We start from the raw sequence: 12,121 nt of genomic DNA on the forward strand, positions 1-12,121 counted from the left end.
CCCAAAATCTATACTAAAGTACCACAAGTTTTACACAGAATCCAGAAGGTGATTTCAAGCTTAGAATATAAAGGGAGTAAATCACAAATTCTGGAAGTCCTACCCTTTTGTGGAGTCCTCATGATGTTCCTTTTGAAACAAGTATAGTATGATATAATCTTTCTGCTTGACTACTTGTACAGCTTTGACTTTGCCTTTTCTCCTTGAGTTCAATCTGCTCTTTGATTCAGATACATACACTGCCATTAGCTGTTTCAGAAATACGGCTTAGATAAGAATGAAAAATCCAAATATTCTAATGTTCTGAAGTTCCCAAGGATCTATGCTAACCAGGGATGCAGAGATGTGCCTTACCTATATCCCACCTCTGAACCTGAAAGGTTGAGAGCACACTTCATATATGACTCAACCCTTCACAATCAAAGGCAAGGCAAGCTTCTGCTTCCCCCTCACTGAACATCCTTGCCCTCTAACCAAGGTGGGGAGAGGGTGGAAGACCAAGACTGAGGATGAAGCACACTCCTCTCTCTCTCAGGTTATTCCTTTTCAGGGTTATTACAAAAGGTTTCTAATACTAAACTGAAGACACACAATTCCTTGGTTACAAATTAGTTTAATGGTTTTATATAAACCACAGAGAATATGACCAAGTCTCTTAATAAATACAGACAGGCTTGATGTCACACCTAGTTGAAATGCCTTTTATTGAATCAGGAATTCATTGGATATCTACCCTTTGATTGATTAATTACATCAATATGTATTCCTACCTGATAGTCAGTGATAAGTGAGATGGGGTGACTGACTCAATAACTACCATCCCTTTACAATAAGATTACACACACACACACACACACACACACACACACACACACATATATATACAGAGAGAGAGAGAGAGAGAGACAGAGAGAGAGAGAGAGAAAAAATGAACCATCTTATCCAACCCTCTCATTTTATAGGTGAAAAAACAGAATTTGAGAAAGACTTGGCCAAAGTCACATGAGTAGTAAGCATCAAAGCAAGATTTGAACTCAAGTCCTCTGACTTCAGAGGCATTGTTCCTTACCCTATATCATGCTTCATGTTTATATGTGTGTATGTGTATAGTTATGTACTCTTAACATGGTAGAGGCACAATAGAAGTCATGTATCATGATGGATAGAAGTCAATATACAGCTCAGGAATATCTGGATCTAATTCCTGTCTCTGATATATACATATATATATATGTATATATACATATATATGTATTTATATACACACACATATATACATATTGACTGTATGATCATATACAAGTCACTTAATCTCTCAGTGCTCGAGGAAATTCTTAGACCATAAAATGGTCACCATTCTATAACAGTGGAAAAAATATAGTTCCCTGTAGCCATGAAATCAAAGGTCCAAAAAACACAATGACAATTCACATTTAAAGGGTACTTTAATATGTTCTGTTATATGTTACATGTATAATGTAATGTATCTTATATTTTTATAATTGTACAAAGTACTTTCCTTAGAAAAGTTAAGCAGTTTAACAAGGTGTTACATAGCTAGTAAGGGATTTTTTCAAGTTCAAGGGGTTTAGTAAATGACTGATCTGCTGACTCTATATTCATCTACCTTTCTCCTACTTCACAGCTTCCTCCAATATATTTATAGTCATGTTTATGTAAATGGATCATGATTCTTGTTAAGAATTAGACTGTTAAGCTTTCAAAAAGGAATAAACTGTAGAGCCATTGAGTAGTGAGAGACTAGCCCTCTTAACAGGATGAAGTAGGTAGTCATGAAATATTTCAGGTCACAGATTAAAAAGGAGGATGGGAGGAAGCACAAAGAAATATGACATTGAGAATTCACTTAGATGTTGAAGATTCAGGGGTGTAGTAGAATTGAAGAGATAAAACCTTAAAGTAACAGCATTTCATTTTAACCTTTCTTCTTCATCAATCTTGATTTCCTCCAGGAAAATGGACTAGACTATGAGGCCTGCCTGGTTGCTCAGTGTGATGCCCTGGTTGATGCTTTAACTCGACAAAAAGCCAAATTACTCACCAAGGTCACTAAAGAACGGGAACACAAATTGAAGGTGAGTGGTTGGGGGCCTGTTTCCTTGGCAGTTGTAATTTAAATGTTATCTATTTTCCAGCACCCATTCACAGTTTCCAGGGGAAAAAATTTTTAATGTCCTTTGTAGTTGTTGTCAGTTATTTCAGATGCACCCTGTTCTTCATAATCCCGTTTGGGGTTTTCTTGGCAAAGATGCTGGAGTGGTTTGCTATTTTCTTCTCCAAGATAGATATTCGGACAGACAGACATATAATAAATGATAGAGATAGATGATAGATAGATAAACAAACAGAGAGACAGACAGACAGATGGCCCCATTTGGGGTTTTCAGTACCTACTCGCAGTCTCCAGGAAATAAAGAGTTTTAATTTTCTTTGTTGTTGTTCAGTCATTTCAGTCATGCCCTACTTTTCATGACCCCATTTGGGGCTTTCTTGGCAAAGATTCTAAAGTGGCTTGCCATTTCTTTTTCCAATTTAATGATCTTAAATCAGAAAATATCACATCAACCACTTTCCCTTTCTATAGAAACATTCATAAGACTATACCAGAGGCACATCCCTCTCTTTTTAGAACCCACATACTTCGGGCTCATGTTATCTAGGAAGCTTTCACTTATTGTCAAACTTTCCTGCTCCACAACAGTCTATAAATACACACATAATGCCAACTCTTTCTTGCAATTACAGCATTTACCTATACTTCTAAAATAAAGACAAACAAGAAAGAAAGACAGAAGGAGGAAGGAAGGAATCTGATCATCAGTGGGGCTATTCCTATTACTCACAAAGTTGTTTTCTCCATTCTCAAAGAGAACTATAACAACAAGGTGGTTATACCATGACATGAAAGTGAATTGGATGCCTGTAATATAAATAAAATCACATGAGAAAGTGAAAATGTAAACCATATTTTTTTCCTAAAATGTTTAAATACAAATTATATTTATATCAAAAGCAGTCATTTTCAGCATTTTCCAATATAAAAATTAATTTTACTTTTCTACATTGATAAAAAGATTCTCAGGGTGGCTAGGTGGCACAGTGGATAAAGTACCAGCTCTGGAGTCAGGAGTACCTGGGTTCAAATCTGGTCTCAGACACTTAATAATTACCTAGCTGTGTGGCCTTGGGCAAGCCACTTAACCCCATTTGCCTTGCAAAAACCTAAAAAAAAAATTCTCACTTCTCCTTTATCTTTGGGGTATTCCATAAACCCCAGCTCTGTAGACTGTGTTTTATCAATATATTTCAAAACCAAAAGACTCCTGTGACTAAAATAGTTGGAGAAAAATGAAGTATATAATTTCTAAGTTCTTTTTATAGCTTCATAAGCCTATTGTAACTATGCATGTGTGAAGAAACCAAAGTCCATTGAGTTACCCATGGATAGACAGAGTCAATCACTCTTGCTTTGAGTCATCTCAATCCTACTTTTTCTATATTCAGGGTTCATGAAGGTATATTTGGGTGCCTAATCCAAAAATCATTGGGAGAAGTTTCAACATTGTATCTTATCACAGATTGCATGCAGAATTCATGTACAAACAGAGCAGACTTCCAGGTAGCTCCCCTCACTTATTTGTAAGCCCATTTGAGATTTTTTAGGCAATGATATTGGAATAGGTTGCCATTTCCATCTCCAGATGAGAAAACTGAGGCAGACAAGGTTGAGTGGATTTGCCCAGGGTCAGATAGCTAATAAATGTTTCAGGCCGGATTTGAACCCCTAAAGATGAATCTTCCTGACTTTGGATCCAGTACTCAATCTACTTTGCCACCTGGCTGCCCCCAACCTTTTGTTTAATTCTCTTCAAAAGACAGAAAGACTGGTGACACCCCAGTATGAGCTCTTCTCCTCTTTGCAGGTGGTTTGGGACCAGATCAACCATTGTACTTTAAAGTTACGCCAGTCAACAGGCCTAATGGAATACTGCCTAGAAGTGATCAAAGAAAATGACCCTTCTGGGTTTTTGCAGGTAAGTGTCTTTATCATGATCCTTTCTGGGGAAAAGAGAGTGTTTTTCCTCTCTTTTCTACCTCCACTGCCTCTTCTCACACTTTGTAATTAAAAATTAAACCTTTTCCTATGGTTTTGGAATTCTATTGATTCCCTTTTGCTTGTTAGTAGAAATTTTATAATAATATTCTAGAGGTAGCTCAGTGGTTCAATAGATAAAGGACCTGACCTGGAGCCAGGAAGATCTAAATTCAAATCTAGCCTCAGAAACTTAATGGCTATATGATGCTGGGAAAGTCACTTAGCCTCTATTTTGCCTCAGTTCCCTCAATGGTAAAATATGGATTCTATCTTGTGGATTGTTCTGAGGACCAAATGAGATATTTGTAAAATGCTTAGCGTGGTGCCTGGTACTTATTTGGGGGCCCTTCTGATGGCTAGTGAGTCTAAGTCACTCAGCCTCTCTAGGTCTCAGTTTTCTCATCTGTGAGATGGGGATTGTTGGACTAAATGAGTTTTGAGTGTCCTCCCAACTTGGACATTGAATGAGCTACATATTTTGGTAACTTCTGCTCTTTTGTCTAATCCCCTATAGAAAAGTCAAGATCAGAGAAAAGTGACCTCTGTAAAACAAGTTGGGCATAGTCCAGTGCTGTCAGGTTGCTTAACAGAGTGTCCACTGATGGCAAGTCAGTGTTATTTCTTCTCATGTTCAAAAGTGCAAGTTCCCACAGGACAGAATAAATTTCCAATTGTCCTCTGGAGCAATCCAACCTTACTTAGAATTTGATCCCTAGCAAACAGACCAGTTCAGAATTGTACAGTTTCTACATGTTGTAGATGTAAGTATAACCCTCTTTCTATAGAGGAAATTATGAATTACCTTGATTATTCCCTAAGGACACTGCAGAGACAGTTGAAAATTACTAAGAGTTACTAATGTCTTGTTCATGTTCCCAGGAACCAAAGATTCCTGGAATCTCATCTTAGCCTTAGGTAAGAGCCATCCGCTTCTTGGCAGAGAAGTAATGGATTAGGAATGAGAATAAGACATTTTAAGATGTGACCAGTATAGTGAATTGTTCTTCTTGACTATATTTATTGACAAGGAAGGGCTTCTATGGAAAAGTGGAGAGGTAAGTTAGTGGATGGTAAAAGGGATGCAAAAAAAAAAAAGGAAAGAAAAAGGTATCAATAAAACCTTTTAAAGTACACTGAAGAAGAGAGAAAAAACAAGAATTTCCAAAGGACACAGTACCTAGTATGCAGTAGGAAGTTAATAAATTCATGTTTATTGATTTTTTTGATAGAAACAAACTGGACAAATTGATTACTACCAAGTTAAATTTAATACACACTTAAAAAACTTTATAGAAGTTCATAATTTCACATAAAAGGTTGTTTTTTTCTTTGTATACTGAAATGTTTGTTTTTATCAGTAATTACTAAGTACATAATTTAAAAAATTAAAGCAAAATTCACTCTCTTTTGATAGTGAAAAGAATGAGATATAAAAATGTATAATTTCTGTTACATTAAATTAAAAAGATTTCACAGAAATACAACAAATGCAGGAAAGTAGAAAATTGGGAGAAAATTTTATTAAAAGTTTTTCAGATAAATGCCTCATATCTCAACTATATAAAGAACTTTGTAAAAATCTATAAGAAAATACATCCTTCTCCAATTGACAAAAGGTCAAAAATACGAACAGTCAGTTTTTAGATAAAGAAATCAAGGCAATCTTTTAGTGCTCTATCTCCCATTTCAAGATGACCTTCTTCCTTGGCCTCATATGGAGAAGCTGATTTAATGAATAGTGGTTTTGACTGAAGAAAGGGTAGTATTTTCAAAATAGAGTAAAATGTTTCATTCTGTCAAAAAAGGTCCCTTTTACTGAGTCTGAGTAGCACCATATTGGGGGGTGCTCTTCCCTTAGAATTTGAACTGAAACCTTTTCTAAAATCAATCAATAAACATTTATTAATCACCTAGTACATGCCATCTACCAAACTCATAACTGAGGAAACAAAGATAAAAATGAAAGTCCTTTTCAAGCAAATAAAGAAATATATAGGTATGAATATTTACCAAGTAAACAAAAGTTAAGTTTTGAGAGGTGGCACTAGCAATTAAAGACAATAGGCAAGACCTCATGTTAGAAGGAATGAATGAGGTGAAATTTAAAGGATCTAGTGATTCTAAGAAACAGAAGTGAAAGAGCACATTCTAAGCATGGGAGACAAGCAAAGAAACAGATATGGGGGATAGAATGTCCTATATAAGGAAAAATAGTGAATCCAGTTTGACTGAACCTTAAATTCGGTAGTGTTGTGAACATGATACTAATGGGGTTGAGAGGAGAGAGTATGGATTAACATTGAGAAAACCAACTAAATAAAATGAGATATAAGCTATTTTCAGCTACTCAGTGTTTATTTTCTTTTGCTCTTAAGTATCTACTTGACAAAACATTTCCCACTCTATAATTAGTTATCATTTATTAGTACTTTAGGCAAAGAACTTTATATGTTATCTCATGTGAATCCTCACAACAACTTTATGAGGTTGATGCATTATTATCTCATTTTTATAGATGTGGAAACTGAGGCAGATTTGGTTAATTGAATTGTCCAACATCATACAGCTAGTAAAAATCTAAGGTAGGATTTGAACTCAGTCCTCCTAACTCAAAAAATGCTGCTCTGGCTGCCACCTGGCTGCCACAATTTCTCATGAGGCTCATAAACTAATAATATCAGAAATAAAGTCTCTGGTTCTAGCTTTGTTTCTGTCTGCTCTCTGTCTCTGTCTGTCTGTCTCTGTGACTCTCTGTCTCTCTCTCTCTGTAAGATTTCAGATGCTCTGATCAAGCGTGTCCAGGTGTCTCAAGAGCAATGGGTCAAAGGAGCTTTGGAGCCCAAGGTGTCTGCAGAGTTTGACTTGACATTGGACAGTGAGCCTCTACTGCAGGCAATTCATCAGTTGGACTTCATCCAGATGAAATGTAGGGGTGAGCTTTGGTTGAGCATGTTTGCAATAATTCTTTTAGTGAACATTTGTTTTGAAGTAGCATGTAGATGATATCCAAGGTGATAGTAGTGACCAAACCCAGTTCTCTTAGTTCCAAGTTCTCTTGTCTAAAAAAAAGGGGGGGTTTGAGTGACTGAGGGATAGGAATATACCATTGAGTTCAATCAGTACAAAAGATAATTTCCAAGGAGAAAGACAGTGCATATTGATGACTTTGGATTAATAAGTAAAGAAAAGTTAATCTATGAATTCAGTGGATGCTTTAATAGACCTAGAGAATCCATGGAAATAGTCCTATTGAGTAAAGAATGAAGCAGAAGTCTCTAGAGGACCACTGCCATTGGTCTTTAGAGAAAGAACACTGGGAGGCTTTAAGGGAGTATCTTTCCTCCCCCAAATCCTTAGTAATTCTATCATGAGGGAAAGAAGGAGGACCACTCCTATTCAACCCAATCTGCATGTTATTCCAGTTGTGTGTTTGGAAGAATGAATAAGAAATTTTAGTCAGTAACTAAAGCACCAAAGGGTTGAACTATCTCTATGGGAACCTGAGATGTTCGAGACTTTTGCTTTGGAGGCATCCACCTATATCTATTTTAAAGAAAAAGAAACTCTGAAGAATACCCTCAACCTTCCCATGAACCTATTCCCAGTCTTGTGTCCACTTTCATAGTGTGATGCTGGAAGAATTTTTTTTTTGGAAGAACTTTTAAGCTCATCTTCTTCCAGCAGCAGGAAATGCTGTCTCAATATATATGAAGCTACGTGAAGCTATATTGACCATTATCTCAAACCGTTGACTCAGAAAGTTGGTGAGATAACTCCAATAAATGTTCAATATTCTCCTTCACCTATGAAACCTGGGACAGGTTTATAAAGAAGGATGTCTACTTCATCCTTCCCAAAAGATTCTGTGCTAATTGGTCAAGTCACTGTCTTCCAAAAGGAGAAAGGAGAGGCAGCTAAGTGGTGATTAGTGGATAGAGTACCAGCCCTGGAGTCAGAGGACCTGAATTCAAATTTGGCCTTAGAAACTTGATACCCACTCACTATATGATCCTGAGTAAGTCATTTGGCTCCAGGTGCCTCACCAAAAAATGACAAGGGAAAATGATAGTGAGAAGTTAATATTTTTATTTTTTTAGGTTTTTTTGCAAGGCAAATGGGGTTAAGTGGCTTGCCCAAGGCCACACAGCTAGGTAATTCTTAAGTGTCTGAGACTGGATTTGAACCCAGGTACTCCTGACTCCAAGGCCGGTGCTTTATCCACTATGCCACCTAGCTGCCCCAAATTTGGTTTTTTTTTAAAAGAAAAAGGAAGAGAAATAGCTACAAGACAAAAATAAATAAATAAATTCAAAATGGAGATCTTACTCAGTTTCTAAATGAGAAAGTAGAGGGTCAGTCTTTGCTTGTCCCTGAACTACAATCTAAACTGTGTTCCCAATTAATTTTAAGCAAATTAAACCATTAAATCTAAATTGAAAAACCTGGACCTGAGCTAAAGGTATTGTTTCAATCAATCAGCTTTCTAATGAAGTAGCACTAATTTAATAGAACTTGTAGGAGTGGCTAGATGATGCAATGAATAGAGCACTGGCCCTGGAATCAGGAGGCCTGAGTTCAAATTTGCCTTCAGATCCTTGATGCTTATTATCTGTGTGACCTTGGGCAAGTCACCATTGCCCCCACTGTATATTTTCTTTTAAAAAAAAAAAGCTCAACTGAATCGGGGGAAATATCAAAATATACCCCCAATCATACTTTAGGGGATCGCTTTTCCATTCCTGATTCTAAAATTCTCTGATAATTAGAGTCAAATCTGAGGCAGGTTGGTCCTGAAAAAAGGAGTGAGCAGAAAGATGATTCTGGAAAAAAATAGATGATGCTGATCCCTGAAATAAGCTGATCCACTGGCACAAGGGCTAAACATTAGACAGATTTGGGACTAAGTGATGGGCAAAAGTATGATTCTTTGGACCACTTTCTCCCTGAGAAAAGGTGCCCTTCTCTATGGAGGAAAGATATTCTAGGATTCTGATAAAACTCCTCCCAGAAAAATAAGTATTGCAACACCCAGACAGATTCAGGAGAAAGTGTTTGACTGGTAAGAAATTCTTCTGACCATGAACATCCTTCAAAAAAGTAGAACTTCAGTGCTTCTGGTTCTTTTAGTATGAGTTTAATAGGTCCTTCAAACTGAGAAGAGGGGGGGAGCACAGCTCCAGAATGGCCCCGGGATAAGAAATTAGTCCCCTAACCATGATCTATCATGATTGATCCTGACTGAGTTTGCCTTGGCCACTAGAATTCTTAGTTGTGACTTAGTTCACCATCCATATGACTAAGTTTCTGCCTTAAGGTTATTTTGAATGGTTTCCAATTACTATCTTTTTGAATGGCATACTGAAAAGACCAGGGTTATGAGTTGGAAGACCTAGATTCTAGTCCCACTTCTATTACTTAATTCTTGTTTGGGGAAATCATTTTATCTTTCTGGTACTTAGTTTCTTCATCCAGTAGGGATGTTGGGACAGATAAAGTCCCTTCAAGTTCTGATATGGAGGGCCTGGCATTTATTTAGGATTCCTGAAAAATTCCTTGAGGATGGTAACTTGAAGACTATCAAGGAGAGATTCAAAACTCAAATTGGTTTTCAGTGGCCATGACTCACAGTGCTTGGAGTTATCATTTGGGTGAGAAGAAGTGACAAATTCTAGGAGGTCTCCTTTTGGATGTCAGATGGGAAAGGATAGGGTTACACTAACCTGTGCTCAGTTCCTGCCGCAGTGCCACCCGTCCCTTTGCTGCAGCTGGAGAAGTGCTGCACCCGAAATAACAGTGTCACCCTGGCCTGGAGGATGCCACCTTTTATCCACAGCCCTGTGGAGGGTTATATCCTGGAATTGGATGATGGGGATGGCGGGCAGTTTCGGGTGAGCTCTTCTGTTCTAGAAGTCTGAATGACAAGATGATGATAATGGTGGTGGTGGTGGTGGTGGAGTTGGTGGTGACAATAATGATGATGATGATAATCTAGATAACTTTCCTCTCTGTGCCAGCAAAGTAATGTTTTTTCCCCAGGAATTTCTCCCTGAATTCGGCTTTTGAAAATCCGGAGACCCAGATTCTAATCTCATTCTGATGTTATCTAGCTGAGACAGTGAACAATTTATTTACCCTCTTTGGTTAATCTCAGTTTTCTTATTTGTATAATTGGTATAGGACTAAATGATCTATGAAACTTTCATTACCCTAAATCAAAGGTAACTAATCTGAGGTCTTAGAAACAGGGTGAATCCTAATACCAAGACAAACTAAGGAAAACTGGTTTCTTGTTGATATGTGGTTTAAAGCAGAGTGAAGGATCAAATAGGGTGTGATTTCAAGATCATTTTAAGAAGTAATGCAGAAACCAGAAACAGTATCAGGTATATAGGGATGTTATTTGCACATTTATAATTCTGTTTCTCTCTATCTAAATACTACTCTTAAGAAGTATCACCTTTATCAGTCTACTTAAATAGCACCCTTTCCTAAATCTGCAGTATTTATTGTGTATAATATTCATTTTTGCCCAGTGGAAATAGCCCAGTGTAGTGGCTAGTACTTGCTTGACTCAGAATCAGGAAGACCTGTATTCATATCTCATATCTGAGCAAGCCCCTTAAAAGGGTGTAAAATGTGCCAAGAATTGTCATTTTTAGACTACCCAGAGACATTAACTTAGCATTTGATACTCAAAGTATAACATCCTCATTCATAGTAATGGAGAAACTGAATGATAGGTTCCATCTGATCCAGATGGAACCAGAAGTTCAAAACAAGTCACAGGTAAATGGGAAAATAGTGCACATATTTTCTTTGGACAGGCAAATGAAGGAGTTGGTAGTAGCGCTTGAAAGTGTATCCAAGGGGCAGCTAGGTGGCACAGTGGATAGATCACCAGGCCTGGAGTCAGGAGTACCTGAGTCCAAATCCAGCCTCAGACACTTAATAATTACCTAGCTGCGTGGCCTTGGGCAAGCCACTTAACCCCATTTGCCTTGCAAAAACCTAAAAAAAAAAAAAGTGTATCCAAAGGCAAAAGAAATAGTATTTTACAGGACGTTTGGTCAATTCTCATTGCAGTGCTAATGGTAAGCATGTGCAAAAGAGTTACCATAAAGATAACTGCAGCTTATGTGAAAAAAGTTTTATAGAGAATAAGGAATATTCTATAAGTAATTCATTATGACCATTCCAATTGGATTCCACATATATTTGGTGCTCCATTACTTCACAACAAAGTTAGCCATTGGAAAAGATGGTAAAAAGTGTCTTGGAAAAGATGGCTTTAGAAGGAAGAAATGAGGTGTCAGAGACTTGTGGAAAACACAGAAGTCTCATGCCTGCATATCATAGATGCTTTTTACTAAGAGTCAGAATATTTAGTACATGAAATGAAATTGTTTCTACTTTGACACACAGGAAATGACTGGTTACCAATGTAACAGTCATTGTTCACTCTACTCCATTCCAATTCAAAAAGCATTTATTGAGAGCATCCTATAAGCAAGAGACTGTGGTAGGCCCTAAAAATACAAAGACAAAACAAAAGCAAGTTTGCTATTGTGTGTTCTCATTCATTGGCAGTCAGGCCAACAATTTATTAATACAAAGATCAAAATCAATTTCAAATTAGAAGAGAGAATAAAAATGAGAAGAAGGCATTATTCCAATCACTATAAAAACAAGTTGTTGACTAGGAAATAGATAAAAAATAGACATCTACTTAGATTATTTCCTAAGGGAGTTTAAGTGGTATAAATCAATGGTTATAACAAGGGAATTTTAAAAGCATAGATTATACGGAAGCCAGAAAATACTTGTTTATCAAATCAAGAGATGGCAACAAAAGCCTGGTTTAGCATATAAACTCATTTATAAAATCTTACAGAAAAACATAATAGAAGATTAAAAGCAGAATTCTTATAAATTGTCAAGAAGCAGCCAATGATAAGAAATGTTTATAGGAAATATTGTTTGTCAAGAAGACCAACTGAGCCTGAA

The 12,121-nt window shown here is 36.9% G+C and overlaps 1 protein-coding gene across 6 annotated transcripts in view; it reads left to right on the forward strand.

Moving 5' to 3' along the window:
• TRIM67 (tripartite motif containing 67) overlaps positions 1-12,121 on the forward strand; it is an 89,223-nt gene that overhangs the window by 56,077 nt on the left and 21,025 nt on the right. For 3 of the 6 annotated variants that reach the window (XM_074220460.1, XM_074220462.1, XM_074220463.1), the window contains exons 7-8: positions 6,890-7,043; positions 9,848-10,005. In XM_074220460.1, the coding sequence (XP_074076561.1) occupies positions 6,890-7,043; positions 9,848-10,005 (312 nt within the window). Of the gene's footprint in view, positions 1-6,889; positions 7,050-9,847; positions 10,006-12,121 lie in introns of all 6 variants that reach the window. The other 3 variants (XM_074220458.1, XM_074220461.1, XM_074220459.1) reach the window with 2 other exon arrangements.

This window comes from Macrotis lagotis, chromosome 2 (assembly GCF_037893015.1).
Source record: "Macrotis lagotis isolate mMagLag1 chromosome 2, bilby.v1.9.chrom.fasta, whole genome shotgun sequence".
NCBI lineage: Eukaryota > Metazoa > Chordata > Mammalia > Peramelemorphia > Peramelidae > Macrotis > Macrotis lagotis.